General features: G+C 48.3%; 1 protein-coding gene and 2 pseudogenes across 3 annotated transcripts in view; 2 read left to right on the top strand and 1 right to left on the bottom strand.

Annotated features, from left to right (window-relative positions):
- The first annotated feature begins 1,197 nt into the window (after nt 1-1,197).
- Nucleotides 1,198-5,398, top strand: LOC103231505 (sodium/potassium-transporting ATPase subunit beta-3 pseudogene; annotated as a pseudogene).
- Nucleotides 5,399-9,842: 4,444 nt separating this feature from the next.
- FAM174B (family with sequence similarity 174 member B) overlaps nt 9,843-22,179 on the bottom strand; it is a 43,495-nt gene continuing 31,158 nt past the window's right edge. Inside the window, exons 3-4 of one of the 3 annotated variants that reach the window (XR_496832.3) lie at nt 11,819-12,073; nt 9,843-10,240 (exon numbers count right to left, since the gene is read on the bottom strand). Coding sequence is in view for 1 of the 3 variants with exons in the window: in XM_007990487.3 (XP_007988678.3) it covers nt 12,070-12,073 (4 nt within the window). In the remaining 2 variants the exon portion in view is untranslated. Of the gene's footprint in view, nt 12,074-22,179 lie in introns of all 3 variants that reach the window. The other 2 variants (XR_496834.3, XM_007990487.3) reach the window with 2 other exon arrangements.
- Nucleotides 14,673-21,150, top strand: LOC119620347 (uncharacterized; annotated as a pseudogene).

Below are 22,179 nucleotides of genomic sequence, written 5' to 3'. Positions count from 1 at the left end.
TCTGCCATCCTGGAAACTCTCTTCCTTCAAACAGAAATTTGCCACCCCATCCAAGTCTCCTCCAGGGTGGGTGACATCCTCACGTGGGCCTTCCTGGCCTTGGGTATCTGGAATTGTCTGCAGGCTCACATGTGTGATCCCCCAGCCAGGGCATCTGTGTCTGGTCTCTGTGATTTTAATACAGGGGTTATCTGAGAAGTGCTGCAGAAGAGAGGGGGATCAGGGGGCAGACAAAACCCAGAATCAAAGATGATGTGAATGACACTGGAAGAAGAGTGGAGGGCTGGGGAACCCTGGAGAGAAGCAGGTGGGGCTTGAGTTACTCGGGGCTGTGGCCTACACCTCCAGGGCTAGAAATCAGAAGCTGTAAGCAGGATGTAGAAAAAAAAAAGCAGCCTAAAAGTCTCACTCTTTAAGATGTGCTTCCTAGCCTAGCAGCACCAGCAACTCCTGGAAGCTTGTTGGAAATGCGGCGTCTCAGACAGCAGATCCACTGAATCAGAACACAGCACGTTCCATCCAGGCTCCCGAGGTGACTTCCCAGACGTTTCCACACCACCTTAACTTAGCCTCTGCGGGCCTCCCGCAGTCGCTGCTGGGCCGGTTGGTGGCATCCCCACACCTGGCTCCTCCCACTGGGGCCCCTGGTGCTCTGGCCCTGGGCCTCTAACACCAAACACCCTGTCAAAGAATCCCCAGCAGTGGAGCCTCCTCCCCACAGCTTGGGTAGGCTCTGCTGGGGTCTCCAGACCAAGAAACACGCAGCTGAAGTCCCCACGGCAGAGGCCACACTGGGTCTGACCATCCAGTTGGGGTCACAGCCCTATACAATGTGTCCTGGTCCCCCACAGGGTGACATTCGAGGGTTTCAGACTCTTGGGTCCCTTGCTCAGTGAACTGACAGTGCCTCCCTTGAAAGGCACCGTGCTGTGAACCTGAGGCTTATTTACAGACGTGTCCAAATCCTCTCTCTGGTCCTGCATGCAGTGGCCACGCCCTTCACAGTCTGGATGTGGGTGACTGTGTATACCTGATACGCCCTGGATATCCTCCTTTGAGGCGGGCAGGAAAGCCACAAGGCACAGGTATAGAAGGAAGAACTGCAGGGAGAGGAAGCCACTGGCCTCCCACAGCGCTTGCTTAGGGCTCCAGGACAGATGTCCAGGCTCAGAGAGAGCGTTCCCTCCCATGGAGAAAATGGTTGGAATTCATATGAACTCTCCAAGCCCACGGGTCCTTGGGTATGGAACAAGGACTCTAAACTCCTTGATCTCCAAGGGGCCCTTCAGGGTGAACGCCCGCTCTAGAAACTTCCTCGTTGTCATCCTGCCCAACAGGGTCCTGTCCCTGGGTACAGACTTTCAGGTTGGAACTTTCTAGGTTCTAGGACCTCATCCAGAGGATGACTATTACTACCTCAGAAAAACGATACATAAAACTCTGACAAATGATGTAGACTCAGACACAAGCAGCATCCAAAGGCAGTGGTGCTGGGACAATTAGATAGACACCTGCGAGAAAATAAAATTGAATCCATACCCTACACGATGGCTGCTTCAGGGACAAGGTTTAGGGAGACTCACTGCACATCAGGGTCACCGGGGTACTTGTAGCCTGCATTGGTTGGGGGAAAGCCAGTTGGGTTTGATAGGCTTGTCGTGGTCAAGGAGCTTCAGCTCACATTGCCCACTGAGCCCTCATTTGACAGGCTCCCCTTGGGCAGCAGCTGCCTTTTGTGGGCTCTGCTCAAATGACACAAGGACAGTCGCTGGGCTTCTCTCTGCCAGGGGAGGGGAGAACACAGGATCAGAACTGCACATACTCTGGTCCTAATCGCTGGGCCTGGCAGGGAGCAGATGTTCCCTGGTCGCCGTGCAGAAACAATGACGGTCACAGCAAGTGGGGCTCAGCACTTAGGTGGGCTGCATCCTTCTCTAAGGTTCAGACTGAAAGACTGAAAGGGGGTCCAAGGGGAGGAACAAGGGGGAGGGAAGGAGACTACCGGAATCTGAGCTCTTGGCAGCCAGGTCAGACCCCAAGGCCTCTCCCTTTGTACTTTTCCATGAGGCCTCTCTCATCCATAGCTTTTGCCAATACAAGTTGGAGATGGGTTGCTCAGTAGTGCAATCCCACAAAAGACAATGGGAAGGCTGTCTTTTAAAAGGCCGTTTTAAATATTAATGGTCATGGGGCAATGCTCATAAAACTAACTGAAAAAATCAGGTCAGATGACCCACTTTTGTAGAGGAAACAATGGCAACGCATACACAAGGCCAGAGGTCACTCTTTGTCCAGGTAGTCGGTCCCTCTCTTGTCAGGCATCGGATGCCCCATGTCCGTGTCACAGCAATTTATTCTCTGTCATCCCTGGCAGTGATGTGTCCTGGTCCTCCCCAGATTCACTTTATTGAGCCTTCCAATAGCATAGTGCCTAGCACAAGTAGGAGTTCAATACACGTTTGCAAATGAGTGAGTGAAGGATGGATGGATGGGTGGCAAGGAGGGAGGGAGGGAGAGAAGGGGGAGGGAGAGAGGGAGGGAGAGAAAAAGAAAGAGGGGAGAAGGAAGGAAGGAGGGAGGAAGGGAGAGAGGGAGGGAAGGTGAGGAGAGGGGAGAAGGAAGGAAGGGAGGGAGGGAAGGGGGAGGGAGAGAGTGAGGGAGGGAAGTGGGGAAAGGGGAGAAGGAAGAAAGGAGGGAAGGGAGGAAGGCAGGGAGGGAGGGAGGGAGGGGAAAAGTTCAGAGAAAAATCTACCAAAATGCTAATCAGGGTTATGATCTAGATACCTTATTTTATCTTCTTTATAATTACCAGTCTTCCAAATTTTCACCAGTTAAAAGATCACTTTTATAATAAATATACTTTTCATCAAAACTCAGCTATTCGATTTAAATCCATCTGAAATGGTTTCTCATAACTCCAAGTCCTATTTTTAACTAATGAATCTAGAAGACACTGGAATTAGTTCGTGTCTATCAAAGTGGTCAAGTCTTGAACCAACATTGGGACACATGATCTGACAGTTTCCTAAATGCTCATTAAAGAAATGGGACTATTTGGAATCAAGGTGCCCCACAAATCTAAACAAGAACCCCACATCTAAGGATGGAGGGGAGCACAGGTGCTCCCCTTAGGGAAGATGACAGCAGCATTGGGGACATGGACAGTAACCCTTAAGATGGTGGGCCTGTGTCACCCAAAGTTGCCACCTCTGAAGTGCCCACAATAAAGGTGGCAAGAGGGAGATCTCAGAGGGAGATCTCAGACATTCTACTGGGTATAATATTCCAACTTGCCCGACTTTGCTTTCCTGAAGCTAAATTCATTCTGCTTTTAAGAAATGGATATTGTCGCCTTGTTGGGGTTATAGGCTTACACCTATAACCCCAACACTTTGGGAGGCTGAGGCAAGAGAGAGGATCACTTGAGCCCAGGACTGTGAGGCCTGCCTGGGTAACAGTAAGATCCTGTCTCTACAAAAAATTAAAAACTAGCTGGGTGTAGTGACATGAGACTGTAGCCCCAGCTACTTGGGAGGCTGAGGTGGGAGGATCGCTTGAGCCCGGCAGGTTGAGGCTGCAGTGAGCCATGATTATGCCACTGGGTGACAGAGCAAAACCTTTTCTCCAAATTAAAAAAGAAAAAGAAAAAGAAAAGAACAGAAATGGAGGGGCTGGATTATGCAGGTAAACGAAAAAGCCCTTCTTGGCCTCCTCTCCACCTTCATCCTCCTCCTCTAGCCAGAGATACATCCATGGGCCCCAATCCCCCAAGCACCAGTCACCACCAACCTCTTACCTCCAAGAAGGAGAACAGCCAGTCGGCTCGAGTACTCCCAATAACGAGGAGGTGTTCCCGGTCGTCCCACCCTCCTCTGCAGTCGCCAGGCTGCGCCGCCGGAGCCCGGACGCGCCCCCGCTGCCCTCGCCGCCTCCATCCCTGCTGCCTTCGCCGCCTCCATCCCCGCTGCCCTCGCTGCCTACAACCCCGCTGCCCTCGCCGCCTGCAACCCCGCGGCCTCCGCTCCCCTCGCCGTCCGCGCGCACAGCCTGACGAAGAACGAGAAGTCCCTCAACCAGAGCCTCGCCCAGTGGAAGCTCTTCATATGCAACCTGACCACCGGAGTTCCTGGGGCGCACGGCCAACAGCTGGGGTTTGATCTTGCTCTTCTACCTAGTTTTTTATGGGTTCCTGGCTGCACTCTTCTCATTCACGATGTGGGTTATGCTTCAGACTCTCAACCAAATACCGTGTTCCAAAATACCATGACCAGATTCCTAGCCCAGGACTTACGGTTTTTCCAAAACCAGTGACTGCATTGGAATATACATTCTGTAGGTCTGATCCAACTTCGTATGCAGGGTACATTGAAGACCTTAAGAAGTTTCTAAAACCGTATACTTTAGAAGAACAGAAGAACCTCACAGTCTGTCCTGATGGAGCACTTTCCGAACAGAAGGGTCCAGTTTATGTTGCATGTCAGTTTCCTATTTCGTTACTTCAAGCATGCAGTGGTATGAATGATCCTGATTTTGGCTATTCTCAAGGAAACCCTTGTATTCTTGTGAAAATGAACAGAATAATTGGATTAAAGCCTGAAGGAGTGCCAAGGATAAAGTGTGTTTCAAAGAACGAAAATATACCAAATGTAGCATTTTATCCTCATAATGGAATTATAGACTTAAAATATTTCCCATATTATGGGAAAAAAACTCCATGTGGGATATCTACAGCCATTGGTTACTGTTCAGGTCAGCTTTGCTCCTAACAATACTGGGAAAGAAGTAACAGTTGAGGGCAAGATTGATGGATGAGCCAACCTAAAAAGTCAGGATGATGGTGACAAGTTTTTGGGATGAGCTATGTTCAAAATCACAGCAAGTGCATAGTATAAGTAGGATATCTCCACAGAGTAAATGTTGTGTTGTCTGTCTTCATTTTGTATCAGCTGGACCTTCCATTGTAGAATTATGAGACCACCTTGGAGAAAGATGTGTGGTACATGACTCTGGGTTACATCATAACGTGCTTCCAGATCGTAGTGTTCAATGTCCTCTGAAGTAACTGCCTGTTGCCTCTGCTGCCCTTTGAACCAGTGTACGGTCGCCAGATAGGGACTGGTAGACACCTGATTCCAAACATGTAGGATGGGGGTCTTGTCCTTTTTTTATGTGGTTTAATTGTTAAGTGTCTAAAGCTTAATATGCTGTGCTATGTAAATATTTTATGGATATAACACTGTCATATTTTGATGTCAACAGAGTTTTAGAGATAAAATGGTATCCGGCCAACATCAAGTGACTTTATAGCTGCAAGAAATGTGGTATGTGGAGAAGTTCTGTATGTGAGGAAGGAAAAAAAGAAAATTAAAGTGCATTTGAAAAATATTTTTTAAAAATTTAAAAAAAAAAAAAAAGAGAACAGCCTCAGGGGACCCCCCAACCTCAGCACTCTCTCTGGGCCTCTGCAGTCTCACACAACTCCGTAGCTTTCGCAGGGCCGAGAGCCGAGGGACCTGGTTGGGATCAGGGCCCACCCTTCTGCAAAGCTGGCCCTGACCTTAGGCCAAGTCCCAGCAATGTAGCACTGTGGGTAGCATCCAGGCCTCCAAGCAGCAGGCAGACCACTGCTAGCAAGGGATCTGGGTGCGTTTATTACCAAAGCCTTGGTTTCCTAGCTTGACGAGTAAACATCCCAACAGAGAAACTACTTTGTAGTGTTGCTGGACACATTAATGAATTAGTGCTATGTGCCTGGTAGTGCTTTAAAGACATCAAAACATCCAATTCATAATATCCAGATGAGGTAGGTACTGCTGTTGTTTCCCTTTTACAGATAAAGAGAGGGTATCAAAGAGAGGTTAAGAGATGTGCCTAAGGCCACACAAGTGGCAAATGTTAGAACCAGGATTCCGGCCCAGGGAGTCTGGCTCCAGAGTCTAAGCTAGTCTTACTATGCAAACGAGTGTCTTTACAATGCATGTAAAGTCTTCAACGCAATGCCAGGAACATATTAAAAGCTCAATAAATAGTAGCTGATCCTCTTGGCTGCTGGGATGCCTCAGTAAAGCAGATGGCGGCCACCCTGTGCTCTGTGTACAAACCTCATCTCCCTCCTACACCAACAGCCTTATGAGTCAGGAGTGTGCCTGTCTCGTCCACCTTTGCATTCCAGCAGGCCCCAGCATCATGCCTGTGGCTCTCTGAAAACCTGCTGGATGTATAAGATGACACCCATTTATCAAGCACCCACACTGTGTGTGCCTTATCTCATTCAACCCTCCCACTGCCTCATGGGCAAGCTGGGCATTTCAGCATCTTGGCAAAGGGACACCACCCCTCCACCAGGATATCGGTGGAGGCCCCTGGTCTGCAGCGCATTCCCCTTCTCTTGCCATCCCCATCCAGTCATTGTAGCAAGGGGCCTTGCACATGAGTATGGACACTCCAGACTGCATATATGAGCTCCAGCCATGTCCACGTCTCAGTCACAGCTGGCCATTCTCAGCCAAGGCATGGGCATACAAGTGGCCCTAGGGAAGATGAACCCAGTGCAGGCCCTGGGAGCTAGCAAAGGGGCGTTTGGGCAGAGAATTATAGAAAAGGAAGGATCTGGGGGTCCAGGGGACATGTCCCTTTCCCCATTGGGGAGCTGCAGCCAGAGTGGGAGCCTACAGACCTCTTTCCCCACTGGGGAGCTGCAGCCAGAGTGGGAGCCTCTTGGAACATATGACCTTGTCTCTTTGGCCCAGAGCTGATGTCTTATGCTATCCCAAGTGTGAGCTGTTTTGGTCTCAAAAGAAAAGTCCCCTCCTCTTCCCTTCAGGGAAAAGTACTGAAGAGGGCAGGAGACTGGTGGTTTGAGACCTACCCCTTAGAAACCATGTGACCCTGTGCCATGACTGACCTTCCTAGACCCAGCCTTGTGTGTACAAAATGAAGACAAACACCTACCTCACCATCCTGTTGGCAGGACTCGAAGGATGACAAAGTGCCAAGCAAATCAATGTTTTCTTATGGATGGCCAGGGAGGTGAATATGATTCAGGCGAAACAGCCCTGGGCCTATGGAAATGGTCAGTCTATTCCAGGAATAATACCTACCTAAAGGATGCTGTTAAGAACTGAATAAGTGTGTGTGCAAAGGCATCTGGCACCCAGGAAGAACTCAAAAACTATTCATGGTGGAGGTGGTGGTGCTGGTGACGACCATTCCTGGTGGTGCTGGTGGTGCCAGGCACCTGCAGATATTTGGCTAAATTACATATTTTAATGATCACAATAACTAAAGAGGTGTGTTCCTATAGTGCAGATGGAAAAAGTAGGGCCAAGATCACAGGGTTTGTGAGTGAACAGCGAGGCCGGAAACACATGCTTGTCTGTCTGCATCCGATTCCTCTTCCCACCACATTCAGCACCACCTGACTGGCTGTCTTGCAGACTCTGGGGATAATTCATTCACAACACTCTTACCTGCTCACAATAAGAAGCCTGTTCACAGCACCCAGGCCAGATCAGCCATTGAGACATTTATACTAGAGATGGTGGGCCACCTGCTTTGCCAACGGATATACAAGAGCTCCTTGTGTTCCCGTCCACATCAACTCGGCTCATCAAAAAACCCATCCCAGGGAAAATGAGCTTGCTGATAAACCAACTAAGCATAACAAGAAATACCAGCAAACTTTGAGGCACTTTACAAGGAAAGTCACACCCAAGTACTTGTTGGACCCAAGAAGACTCAGGTAGCAAGGCAGGGAGTGGCTCACGACAGCCACCCGAACAGTCACTTCTATTTGGTTCTCGAAAATAATGGAAAACAAACTCGGTTTTCACAAGTGGTATGCTGTGTACACTGAGTCCACATCAGGTGTTCTTGAATTCTCCGATAAATAAAAACCACAAGCAATTGTGGCACCACCGGGCTGGAGGGAAGCACTGGCTTGCACCTGTCATTAGGAGCAGCCTGGGGCCTTATGGGGCAGACCCTTTTCCTGAACTAGTGGTGTTGGGGTGAACACCTTCCAGGTCCCCAGGGCTCGCTCCTCACCCTGAAAAGATTAAATCATTTATTTGTATAAGAAAATATCTAACCCAAATACAGGAGGCACAGGCGGGCACAGGGCGCTGTGGTTACAATACAAGCAACATCTGGACCTGCAAATTCATGATGCAGCTACAAGAAGTGCGTGCAGGGAAGGTGGGTGGCTGGGGAGGCAGCCCAGCATCATCCCCAAAGTCTTTACTATTGCTCTCCCCTCTGATGAGTCACAATGCTCTTTGTTGGTGATGCCTGTAACATAACCCTCCTCTCCCCTCTTTAGCAACTGGCAACACCAAGGTGCCAATCTCTCTTTTTTTTTTTTTTTTTTGAGACAGAGTTTTGCTCTTGTTGCCCAGGGTGGAATGCAATGGCGTGATCTCAGCTCACTGCAACCTTTGCCTCCCAGGTTCAGGTGATTCTTCTGCCTCAGTTCCCCTAGCAGCTGGGATTACAGGCACCTGCCACCACACCAGGCTAATTTTTATATTTTTAGTAGAGACGGGGTTTCGCCATGTTGGCCAGGCTGGTCTTGAACTCCTGACCTCAGGTGATCCACCCGCTTCCCAAAGTGCTGAATTACAGGCATAAGCCACCACACCCAGCTGCAAATCTCTTTAAATGGCTTCAGCTGCCAAATCTCACCAGCAAGTTTGGGTCACTGATGCCTAACCCTCTTCTCCTACAGACCCTGCTCTTCTGGGTAATTTCCCCTGATTCCCTTAAAATGATACCAACACCAAAGAATTTCACCAAAGGGGGCAAGCACGGGACACAAACTTACCACTGCATCGAGGGCCCTTTGAGGCTAATGTGCCATGTCCTTATAAAGCATCCCCCATCCCCACATGGTGTAAGACTAACCATACAATTCAGGCTTTCATAACAGGAGATGCAGGCAGTAGAGGGAGAGGCTTTGATGTCAGGACTTTAACTTACTGGCCTCCTGCAGGTGTTCCACGGCACAGCAGGGGAAACAGATTTTGTAGAAGAGGTCAAGGTGAGGATGGACCCTCAACAGAATCTTCAAAACCAAAAGGCAAGTTGCAGTACCAGCCGACCCTCCGCCACGCAGAGACCGCTGCGGACGCTGAAACACCCTACTCACCGTCAGGCTGGCTTGTCCCCGGGCGTCTGAACAAGCCAACCTGACAGGATGGGTACTCAGTGGAGGACACTCTCTGAGAAGACTGAGATGGTGGGGAAACCCACTCTCCAGGGCTGGCTTCCCATGCAGCTGTTTGAAGAAAGAGCTACCCTGGAGAATCTTAGTCACCACTGCGGTTGTAGAGAAGACCGAGCACAGGAGCAGCTCCTCGAGGAGGAGGGACACAGACCACACTCCCAGCTTCTTGGTGACCTCCAAGGGAACCAGTTGGAACGGCAGCAAATGGGCTTTTCCTCTGGCTTTTGCTCACCTCGCTGTGCACCCAGCCCAGATACATTCCACACTTACTCATAGAAAGAGTAAAGCAAGCCAGGTATGAGGCAGTTACAAGCTAGCAGTTTTTTATGTGATTGATTCTATCTTCTCTGGAGATGCCCCAAGATTCTCTGGAAACAATTAGGGCTCAGTATTTCCTAGCCAAGGAGCAAGCTTCCAGGAAATGAGCAAGTGAGCCTCCAATTGTATATGTAAATGTAAATTGTGTATGTAGATGTAAAAACAGTATGCACGCCCCTCCACCCCCAAACCTTTTCATTTCCAAGCTTTTCTCTAAATCACCAGGATCCAAATACCTCCCACCCAGCTCCCATCCCCGCCCTCCTCCTCAGCCTTGGGCCCACATCTGTCTTCACAAAAGGCGCCTCGCTGGCCTGCACCACAGAAAACATCCAAGCCCAAGGTACACAGGGTTTGTGTCTAAAGGGTTTTTATTGGAGAGCCTGTAGTGCTGAAGTGCCACCAAGGATTTGGAAGGTCACTCTCAGCAGCTGCCACTTCTACCAGGACCAGTGGCAAGCACCTGGCAGATGGAGCCCGGGTATTTCCGCGTAAGGCAGAGGAATCCAGCTTTTCCATGAGATTCAGCTGCAGTTGTCGAAAACCCTGTATGAGCCAGCAGTTCCAGTTCAAAGGTTGAGGCGGGGGGCGAACAGCTGCGAGGTGGCTGGGCTCCCGTGAGTCACCACTCAGGCCTGAGTACACCGTGGAGAGGAGAGATAAAGCAGCCACGGCTGTTCTGTTGCCAGTCCCACCCCTCTGGCAAACAGATGGGGGAAAACAGAGAAGGAAAGTCAACAAAGAAGGTGAAATGCAGGGAGCAGAGACTACACACAGGCCCCCCCGTGGCTGGCAATGCCATGCGTGGTGGGCCGGCTGCGCCATCCTCACCCAGGGCTTCCCACGGGCTCTGCTCTTTCCTGCAGAGGCCAGACTGCCTTCCTGGCAGGTGGAGGCTGCCGAGCTCCCATGCCCCTTCCCACATATCCCCACTCTTCTCAGAAAACTGAGAAGAACCTGAAGATGGAGGTGAGTCGGGAAAGGCCGGAGTTTTCATCCAAAAAAAGAGAGCAGGACAATAAACAGGCAAATACATAAACCCTGGAGCAATGCCAGGAAAAAAGGGGGAAATAAAAAATAAAAAAATAAAAAACACATTTCTAGAGACAGCAAAATCCCAGGGTCCCGAAGGCACTGCTAATAGACTACTAGAAGCGTCTTTGTTGCAGCCAATCACCTCTAGCCTGGGAACACCGCTAGTCGGGAGGCCTCGATCAACCTGAGAAGTCAGCCCAAGACCCTGTCTCCAGAAGCCAGCAGCAGATCTCTGGGTCACATCACCAGCAAGTCCTCACTTCACCAGCTCAGAGGTGAGCCACTCGCACCTGAACCTCTGCCTTCCCACAGGGACCTCCTGGGTCCTGTGGGGCCTCCTGGGTCCAGGCGGGTTTCTAGTCCAGCCCAATCTAGACTGACTTCAAATATAGTCCCCTGACAGTGTGCTTTTTACCAGCCAGCTGAATCACCGTTCATTTTTAAAATGGTTTTTAAAAATTACATTTCTAAGGCAAACAACGTAGAACTGTGACAGAGCAGAGGAACAACAAAAAAGCACAAAGAATGCTGCTAATCACCAGCTGCCTAGCACTTTCCTTTCCCTTCAGAGAAGGAGAAACTTTTATCACACATGTGCACATGAGCACAAGTGCACAGTTTTTCCCTGATACTAGAAATTCTTTTGTGAAGTAGCCATGCTGATTTCTGGCTGAACCTTTTTTTTAAGAAAGAAAGAGAAAGAAAAGAAAGAAAGAAAGAAAGAAAGAAAGAAAGAAAGAAAGAAAGAAAGAAAGAAAGAAAGAAAGAAAGAAAGAAAGAAAGAAAGAAAGAAAGAAAGAAAGAGAGAGAGAGAGAGAAAGAAAGAAGGGAGGGAGGGAGGGAGGGAGGAAAGGAGGGAGGCACGGAGGGAGGGAGGAAGGGAAGGAGGCACGGAGGGAGGGAGGGAGGGAGGGAAAGGAACCACAGACGTGTCCAGGTCTGGAAGGGGCTGACCAGCTCTAAGCACATCCACCTTGAACTCTGACACAGGTAATGCCAAAATGAGGCCAGGACCTGACCAAGCCAAAAAAACAGCAAAGGATCAGATGGGGTCCAATGTGTAGATCCAGTAGAGAAGAATGTCAGAAATTCTAAATACACAGTTGGACACCCTTCAGGCTTGTTTTAGATTCTTGATCCTCCTGATCTCTTTTACTATTGTCAACAATTGTCTTAAAAAAACTTTTTTAAAATCAACATGTTTCTACCCTTTGCTCCGTAGCAAGGCACAAAGCCTCTTACATGGGGAGTAGAAGTGGGGGACACTTTAAAGGGGCGCCCAAAGGGTGGCAGAAGCAACTCCGTTGTGGTGGAAACGAGCTTGCCAGTGACACTCTGAGCAGACGCCTGACACCCACGATGGAGCTGGGGTTTTATACATAACGTTCATTTTGGTTTCAACACCTCTGACGCGAGAGGGCTTCCAGGTCTTCACACCCCAGGTTGCAGCTGACCAACTTTCCACAGGATGCCAACAGGCTGGGAAACAGGTTTTACCTAAAAGAAAGGGAAGGACAAGAGTCAGCCCCTTCCAGCAGAGCCCCGCACCCATTCTGACCCCTCCTGAACATCTCTATCCCTCACCCTCTCAGCCATTGAAAAGGTCACAGTCCCCAGCCACAGGACCTTTGAGTGTGCTGTCTGGAAGGCACAATCCACTCTTCCAGCAAACCCCCTCCCTCCCCTCAGCTCCCAACTAAGGATCCCTCCCCCAGCTCCCCACACAGACTCCCTAGAACATAACCTCTTTCTCCTTATATCTCTCCCTCCTTGCCAGCACTTCCAGGGTGTTTACACTAGGGGTTGGAAAACTTCTGTAACAATCCAGAGAGGAAATACTGTAAACTCTGCAGGTCCCGCAATCACGGTGATAACTCCTCAACCCTGCTGTGGTGGTGGAACAGCAGCCACAGCAAGAAATGCTTGGCCATGGCTGTGTTCCAGTAAAATCTTATTTATAGACACTGAAATTTGAATTGCATATTACTTTCTCTTGTCATAAAATAGTATTTTTCCTTTAGTTCTTTTTCAACCATTAAAATGTGAAAATCATTCTTGGCTCCTGAGCTGTACAAAAACAGACAGCGGGCTGGATTTGGCCCCTGGGCCATAGTTTGTTGACCCTTGGCTTATGTATCTGATTAGCGTTGGTCTCTTGCTTAGACTGGGAGCTTGAGACAAAAGCCACGTCTAAGCTTCCTTACCTTTAAACCCCAGGCCCACACCACAGTGTCAGACAACATAAGAAGTACAATAAATAAGTTTAGGCCAGGCATGGTGGCTCAAGCCTGTAATCCCAGCACTTTGCGAGGCCGAGGCGGGTGGATCACATTCTGGCTAACACGGTGAAACCGCATCTCTACTAAAAACACAAAAAATTAGCCAGGCGTGATGGCGGGCACCTGTAGTCCCAGCTACTCAGGAGGCTGAGGCAGGAGAATGGCGTGAACCCGGAGGCAGAGCTTGCAGTGAGCCGAGATTGCGCCACTGCACTCCAGCCTGGGCGACAGAGCGAGACTCCGTCTCAAAAAAAAAAATTAGTTTAAAAACGGAATCTGCGGCCAGGCGTGGTGTCTCACGCCTGTAATCCTAGCACTTTGGGAGGCCACAGCGGGTGGATCACTTGAGGTCAGGGGTTCGAGACCAGCCTGTCCAACATGGTGAAACCCTGTCTCTACTAAAACTACAAAAATTAGCCAGGTGTGGTACCACATGCCTGTAATCCCAGCTACCTAGGAGGCTAAGGCATGAGACTCACTTGAACCCGGGAGGCAGAGGTTGCAGTGAGCTGAGATGGCACCACTGTACTCAAGTCTGGGTGACAGAGAAAGACTCTGTCTCAAAAAAAAAAGAAAAAAAAACTGAATCTGCTCAAGACATCATCTAAAGGGACTTTAGAAAAGAAGGGAAAATTTGACCAGTTAAAGCCGCCACCATCACCTCTTGATGTTTGATTATGGGCATTATATAATTACATGAGCAAAAATAACAAGGATTTAATAGAATTTACAAAATAATGAACTGCCTGTCATAATATTACGTAATACCAAATATATTACCATATCAGGTAGCTATTTACTAGAAGATATAAACATCCTATTTTTAGGAAATACATAATTATTTGCAGAAAAGGGCCATGATATATATAACTTACCCTCCAATGGTTTAGTAAAAACCGTTTGTGTGCACACACACACATATATACACGGATGAATCAGAAAGCAAACAGGCAAAAAACGTTAACAGGAAAATATGAGTTAAAAGTACAAGGGAGTTCCCTACACTATTTTTATTTTTGCATGAAATTTAATTTTTTTTCCACATAAAAAGTTGTTTAAAGAGAAAACATAAGCCAGGCACGGTGGGTGGGTCATGCCCGTAATCCCAGCACTTGGGGAGGTCCAGTTAGGAGAATCGCTTGAACCCAGTAGTTAGAGACCAGCCTGGGCAACATAATGAGAGCTTGTCTCTACAAAAACTACAAAAATTAGCTGGACATGGTGGCGTGTGTCTGTAGTCCTAGCTACCCAAGAGGCTGAGTGGGATGATCACTTGAACCCAGGAGGTTGAGGCTACAGTGAGCCAATATCTTGCACTACACTCCAGCCTGGGTGACAGAGCAAGATCATCTCAAAAAAAAAAAAAAAAACCCTACTCAACACCTACTCAACAGACTAGAGAAAGAGAAAAATCTCCAGCAAGCCATGTGCAAGTCGTACAGGAGGCTGGCTTTCTTACACTGATCCCCTGGCCCCTTCTGTGGGTTGGGGAGTCGGGGAATCTATCCTCTCAAACCAACATCTCAAAGCCCAAGCCCTCATACCCCCCACTGCAAAGAGGAAGGGACTAAGGACCCCCAATGTTAAGGCTCCTACCAGGTCTGACTCCACCATCAGGCCTTCCACTGCCTCTTGCTGCAAGGTCAAAGTCGAGGATGAGGGGTGGGGGCACAGGAACTGAGGAGGAGCAGTGAAGATTTCAAAGACCAAGAATCAGAGCTGAGGGCAGGGACCTGACCACCATAGCTGTGCCAGAGCAGATCTGGCCACAGCAGGCCTGTGGGCTCTGGAGAAAGCAGCCGGCAGAATCAACGGAGATGCAAACTCTGTACCACTGCCATGCTGAAATTCACCTCCGTGAGTGTCGGGGCATCCCACGGGACTGCTCTGAATCTTACGGGGATCCCCTACCAGGCTGTTTGCCCTCGCCTCACCCTCAGGTTGCTGTCTCTATCCGTGTACTTAAGAAACGCCCACACGTACACAAGGTAGGGAGCCACACTGCTCATCGCAGAATCCTTCACGCTCCTCCACGGGGAGAAGCCCACCCGCACATGGCAACGCCTGCCCAGGTCAGGCCTGGCCACTGGCTCTCGGGGTCTCTCCAGGAGATGGTAGAGCCATACCCCAAGTTTCAGCCATGTAGTTGGCTGGGCCTTCAGGCTCTCTGGGGTGACTGGGACTCAGGAACAATACTCCAGGGACAGTGGAGGGAACAGGCTGTCTCCAGAGGAGGCTGGTTGTAAAGTCCTGGCTCTCTCAACGTCATCTAGCTGTTTCCCTGTGGCCATCTATGGGCCAGAAGCTTTGGGCTTCCCCCGAGGAGTGGCTTGGGGGACAGAGGCTCAAAGCTGCCACTCACCCAACATCCCTATGCTGACTCAAACGTCCCTGTGCCTGCACCTGCTGTTACTTCTCCCTGGAATGCCCTCACTACTCCCTGCATGTTGAGCCACCTTGGGCTCACTTCCTGGTCCTCTCAAACTCGTAAGTTTCACCTCCTCTGGGAAGAACTTACTGCCCCCTTCCTGGCTGCCCACAGCACCTGTTCCTTCCTCTGTGAGAGCCAGGTGGTCTTAGAAGTGGCCATGCTCGGCCAGGTGCAGTGGCTCACACCTGTAATCCCAGCATTTCAGGAGGCCAAGGCGGGCAGATCACTTGATGTCAGGAGTTCGAGACCAGCCTGACCAATATGGTGATACCCCATCTCTATTAAAAATACAAAAATTAGCTGGGCATGGTAGCGGGCGCCTGTAATCTCAGCTATTCAGGAGGCTGAGGCAGGAGAATCGCTTGAGCCCGGGAGGCAGAGGTTGCAATGAGCCAAGATCGGGCCACTGCACTCCAGCCTGGGCAACAAGAGTGAGACTCCGTCTCAAAAAAAAAAAAAACAAGTGGCCATGCTCCTGCTCCTGCTGTCTCCCACTCTCAACACAGGCCCCTCGAGGGCAAGGCCAGGCTTACCTAGCCTGTACTCATGGTGAAGGGAATTATCAGGCTCACCAACTAGACACACTCTAGATGACAAGCAGAGATTCCAAAAGGCCTCTCTCAGCCCCCTTCTCATTCCCCAGAACTGCCAAATTGCTAGTGACATTTCATTGTTAAGGTAAGTCAGAAAGAGTCAATGCCGACCACCACCCCCACCAAAATCTCTGTAGGAAGTGAAGGCATATTTAGCTGCCACGGCCCAGACTTGTTCAGATTTCCCACTGTGCTATAGGATGACACTGGGTTACAACCATCCCACACAAGGAGAATGACATGTCCCAACTTGCCTCTGGCCCATGTTTTACAAGAAGCTTGTCTGACAGGTGAAATAGCTGTCAACACAGGAGCACCTGTTGCAGCACCTGTCAGTGGCGTCCGGCACCCTGGCAGCTGACCTCTCTGTGCAGCCGGCAAGGACACCCTGGGAAGAGGACGCAGCGGCCCCACGAGTGAACGACGGAGAAGCCAGAGGGAGGAGGCCTGGCCTGTCTGTGAGTATGTCTGAGACAGAGAGACGTGGGGACACCACCACCATGTGTCAGGGAAGCCCCTGGCAGTTCTACTGCTTCCATCCAGGGACACACAAGAAAAGAACACCTGAAAAACATGGCTTGCTTTTGCAAAAGCATTGATACTTAGGATGATTTGTGTTTTCCTTCCTTCCTTCCTTCCTTCCTTCCTTCCTTCCTTCCTTCCTTCCTTCCTTCCTTCCTTCCCTCCTTCCTTCCTTCCTTCCTTGGTTCCCTCGTTTCTTTTTCTTTCTTTCCCTTTCCTCTTTGTTAGTTTGTTTGATCAGATTCCTGTTCACATAGGCTCCATCCTTGTAGACATAAGACACAAGAATTTTTAAGGTGCCCTGGCTTTGAGCGAGACACCTTAAATGAAAACTGCCCGCAGGCTGCCAATATTGCTTCCCAAAGAAACAAAAATTCTCCGGGCGATGCCCATTTTTAACACATATGCTCTGCATTCTGCAAGGAAGAGGACTGGCAGAGGTTTATTCAAACTGGTCTGGGGATGGCTTCCGATGCTGTTTCAGATAGTTACCCTGCAAGTCACTGGCTCCTCTCCGGTTCCTTCCAGGCCTCAGAAGTTCATGATGCCCATTGTTTCCATACCCACCGCCCAGGCAGCTGTCCATCTGTTGATGCTCCTAACAGTTCACCCTCAGAAGATCACGAGGAAGCATGGGGTGCCCAGCCATTCAGAGGTCCTCAGTAAGTAGAAGCAGCTGCAAGAAGTCACTGCCTTGAGTGTGTTTAGCAACTGCCATGAGGGCATCCATGGGGACTCAGAGCTCCCGGGTAGCAAGCCAGGTCTGTTTTCCCATACTCCCTGCCTACCCTGCAGAGGCCTCATGCTGCAAACCGCACAAAAATGCCCTTGGTTTCCAAGACAAGACACCAGCCAAAGCCCTCAGCATTACAGCAGAAATCTCATGGGTTTCTAATTATACTCCCGAAGGAAGCCCTACCCACAAGAGGGTGGGAAGCAGGGATTTCTAGAATGCACGTCCACACACCCCACGGGGCCACATCTTTTCCACATATAAGAAGCGGGGACAGGGACCTCCCTCTTGGCAGGGAGGCAGGGCTGGCAGGAGCAGCGCGTTCTCCCAGCAGTGTGCCTTTGGGCTGCGCCTGTCACAGCTGCTGGGCCGCCTGCCACACGCACGGGAGGAAAAGCCCACATCTCTCTCATCCTGGGGGATAACAAAGTCTCCTGTAATAAACCGGGAATGCAAAGAGGCCCAGAGCATCCACACAACTGCACACTAGGCAACAAAGCTCAAAACACATGCAGCGGAAACCCAAATGCCTCTTGAAAGATAGAACCATCTCAAAACCCCAGGGTACTCTTATACTCCAGTTAGCTATCATTTCTCCCTTCTAATTAGCCTTTTTAAGTACAGAGTTAGAGACTCATTTCTATAGAACTCCTCCCTCCCTCCCCACACTCTGGCCCTACACACTTGCGGTCTTATCTCCTACCCTGCCTGTATTCTTATTCCTCCTTCATTTCCTACCTGGCTGAAAACTTCGAGAAAAAAAAAAAAAAAAAAACCTGGCTGATAGGCAAAGGCTCTAGGTCACAAGATGTTATCAGAGAGTTACCTGGGAAAGAATAAGAAGCAGGTTACTCTGCCTTACTGCCCTGGTGCCAAAAATGTGATTTTCCTCTTTCCACTCAATCATAAAATAACCCAAAGTCATGATTCATCTGATTTAAATGTAGTCTGTTTCCTAGAGAGAACTGAAACATTTGGCTGAGTTATGTCTAAATGGGAAAAACAAGTACCTGTGAACAGATTAGCAATGTGCAGACAAAGAAGTTCACAAAAACATTAAACCAAACATGCAACGTCCTAAACTCTTTGTTCTTTCACAGCTATTGACCTGAAAAGTTGCTCATGATTCATTGTTTGGGTAGAAAAACGTGCCAAAACAGCGTGTATAATACAGTCTTCTTTCTATAAAAAAGAAAGTTCCACATATATGTACTCACACACACTCTAGTGGTTACTGGTAAGTAGTGAGATGATAAGTAATTGTATCTTTCCTGTTTATTATCTGTATTTTCTACAGCTTAACATTACCTCTGTAATAAGAAAAGCCAGCACTACTTAGTCTTTCTAAACAGTCAGTCATCTTTAGGCCTGAGGACTGCAGTGGCTTGTGTCTAGTGACTCACCTCCAAGTTCACTCACATTCTGATTTTATTTCAACCACAAACAGCACAAACTTCTCAAGGAAGGAAAGCAGAAAAGGCAAAAGAAGAGATAAAACGTTTAAGGACTTGGGAGCAGGGACAGGGACTCTTCTTAGTCCCAGATGACATATCTACACAGAAAACCCAAAGATTCCACATTTATCCTACAAGAATTAATAAAAGTTTAGCAAGGTTGCTGGATTTTTGTTAAAAAATCAGTCTCTTTTAAAAATAACTGCAATAAACAAAAAGTTTAAAGATAATATTTTTTAAGAGACGTCAGAGACAAAGTCATGAATCATGAGGTGGCGGCTTGCAGAGAAATCTGCTTTTGACACTGTCCCCAGAATGACAGCAGAGAGAACCTGGCAGCCCCGGAAGCAGAAACCCAGGCATGGAGATTGATCGGTGGGGCAAAGGGGTTCTTTAAGGCTGATGGTCTGGAGCGGGAAACTAATACAGAGGGAGGGATCTGCAGGGTCCAGAGTTTCTGCCTAGAATAGGGGCAGAGGAGACACCACTAAGGTGCTTCAGGGAGCTAACACTATTCCTGTATTGAAAACCACCAAGTGTTGGCCAGGTGCCATGGCTCACACCTGTAATCTCAGCACTTTGGGAGGGCAAGGCGGGTGGATCACGAGGTCAAGAGATTTAGACCATCTTGGCCAACATGGTGAAACCCCATCACCACTAAAAATACAAAAAATTAGCTGGGCATGGTGGTACATGCCTGTAGTCGCAGCTACTCAGGAGGCTGAGGCAGGAGAATCGCTTGAACCTGAGAGGCGGAGGTTGCGGTGAGCCAAGATGGTGCCACTGCACTCTGGCCTGGGTGACAGAGAAAGATTCCATCTCAAAAAAAAAAAAAAACACCAAGTGTTGATGGGTCCCACACTATTGCTGTGTCAGATAGAGATGGAATGCACATCATTAAAGTGGCCAACGAAAATGACCCAGAGCATGCCTGGAGACCAGGGGTCTCACTTACTTTTGCCCTTGCAACACGCCAGCCAGCAAGCCAACCTGGACTTTCAAAACACAAGCTTGGACTTGTCTGTTAGCTTTAATACCCACCAGGTGGTTTACCTTTAGTAGTTTACCTTTAGTAGTTAGTTTGTTTCACAGCCAGCAGCAGTGCCAATATGGCACTCATTGTCAGCCTAGGAAAGGAACTCACTCCATTGTTTGAAGAACTGAGACAAGCTGTGGAAGTTTCTTAATCTGACACTGGTTTCAATGTGTGCCTTATCTTCATCATACCAGACACAATGTCAGTCCAGCAACCAGGCCACAATAATACGGATGTCTATGCCCTCAGGGAAAGGCTCCTTTTCCCACCTTCTAGGAAACAGTCTATAAAGAGAATTTCTGAGCAGATTGATTGTTATTTCTTTGTTTAGGGCCTTCTCTTATTTAGTGGGATGTGGAGATACCACAAAAATCATTCCGTCTATCATGGTTCCCATGGAGTTAACTCAGTCACCAAAGATTGATGAGATGCTGTTCAGCGGCTCAGAATCAAAACACTACATTGATCCACTTGAACCATTAAATGCTCCCTATTGTACAATATTCCCAGCCCTGCAGGAGGAAGTGGACTCTTGACTGTGAATAGTGATGAGGACATGGTTTTCTTCACATTATATTTTACTTCTTTGTATTGAGTGTGAGACAGATAAAATGGCTTAGCGATAAAATCAATAGAGTCACTAACTTTCCTATGTACACAGTCGTCCCTTGGTATCCTCAGAGAATTGGTTCCAAGACCTCCTGCAAAGACCCAAATCCACAGATGCTCAAGTCTTTTATATAAAATGGTATAGTATTTGCATGTATCCTATGCACATTCTTTAGTATACTTTAAATCATCTCTAGATTATTCCTAATACCTAATACAATGTAAACACGAGGTAAATAGTTGTTATACTATATTGTTTTTTGGATTTGCATTATTTTCACTGTTGTATTGTTTTTTTCCCAAAATTTTCTTTTTTCTTTTTTTTTTTTTAAGACAGGGCCTTGCTCTGTTGCCCAGGCTGGAGTGCAGTGGCATGCTCACGGCTCACTGCAGCCTTGACCTCCCAGGCTCCAGTGATCCTCCCACCTCAGTCTCCCAAGTAGCTGGGACTACAGGCATGCACCACCATGCCTGGCTAATTTTTGCATTATTTTTTTTGTGTAGAGGTGGGGTTTCACCATGTGGTCCAGGCTGGTCTCAAACTCCAGAGCTCAAGAGATCTGCACTCTTCGGCCTCTCAAAGTACTGAGACTACAAGCATGAGCCACCATGCCCGATCCCAAATATTTTCAATTTGTGGTTGGTTGAGCCTGCAGATGTGGAACCCTCAGGTACAGAGGGCTAACTGTGCATTATTTTGTGGTATGGATAAATATTACCAATTGAGTTGATTATTTTCAAAGGGTGCTGCCCTTTACCTAAAATGCAAATTACAGCTAAGGGGATTTTTCTCCCATTCTGCTATCCATAACCAATCCATTTTAATGCTTTCAAGTTCTTCATAAGATTTAGGTGTGATTCACTAACAAACTCAGCTTCCAAAACTAGTATGTATGTAAACGTGATAATACAGTCTTTTTTCCAGATATGAGTATAAATAAAATAGTACTTTAAAGTAAAAAATTTACATATCAAAATGTAAAACACCTGTGAGAATATATCTAATAAAAATGTATAAAACGTTTATACGTAAATTTTTGAAAGTACTGAAAAACATTTTTTTAAATACCTAATAAATGGAAAATCCATTCTCTATTCATGGATTGGAAAAGTCAACGTAAAAGTGCTGATTCTCCCTAAATTGATCTACAGGCAATGCAGTTCCAATCAAAATCCCAAACATTTGTCTTGTTGAATCTGACAACTGATTTATGCAGAAGGGCTGAGGACCGCCAAGGCTGTGCTGAGGAACACAGGTGTGGAAGGCTTGCCTTCCCGGACATGCAGAAGCCACGGAATGTGGGGAGCCCAGACAGGGACAGGCCTGCATTTCTATTCCACTTTTACTACTAATTGGGACTTTGGTCAAGCAATGCCCCTTCTCTGGATCTTCGAGCCCTCGTCTCAAAACTATGCTCATCCTCACCTCTTCCATTAAGAAGCTCACATATTCAAAGTACACCTCAAAATGATCTGAAAACCCACACTACAATCCTAAAGTCACAAAGCCACCTGCCTTTGGAGCTCATCGGTAAACTCCATCCAGGCAGGAATGCCACCCACCCGGTCACCCACATCCTCAGCTATTGACATAAGTGAGGCTGAAAGATAAGTTTCTGTTCGGGTGCCTGGTGTGTGGCACACATGGCTGCTTGGGCCGGACCCCCACAGCCAGTGGACATCTAGCTTGTTGTCTGAAGCACAATCCTCCTTTTCCTTCTTTAAAGGTGACCATGTTCTCATTTGGGAAAAGCAATAAATAAGCAATTCTCTGCTGGGTTTCCAGGTGCAATGTGTTCTAGGAAGGGATCTGATATGCTTTGGCTGTGTCTCCACCCAAATCTCATCTTGAATTGTAGCTACCACAACTCCCACGTATTGTGGGAGGGACTTGGTAGGTAATTGAATCATGGGGATGGGTCTTCCCGTGCTGCTCTAGTCCTGAC

The sequence above is a fragment of the Chlorocebus sabaeus genome, chromosome 29 (genome assembly GCF_047675955.1).
Source record: "Chlorocebus sabaeus isolate Y175 chromosome 29, mChlSab1.0.hap1, whole genome shotgun sequence".
Taxonomy (NCBI): Eukaryota; Metazoa; Chordata; class Mammalia; order Primates; family Cercopithecidae; genus Chlorocebus; species Chlorocebus sabaeus.
Note: the sequence above shows the minus strand (reverse complement) of the source record. Positions and strands in the feature narration are given on the sequence as shown.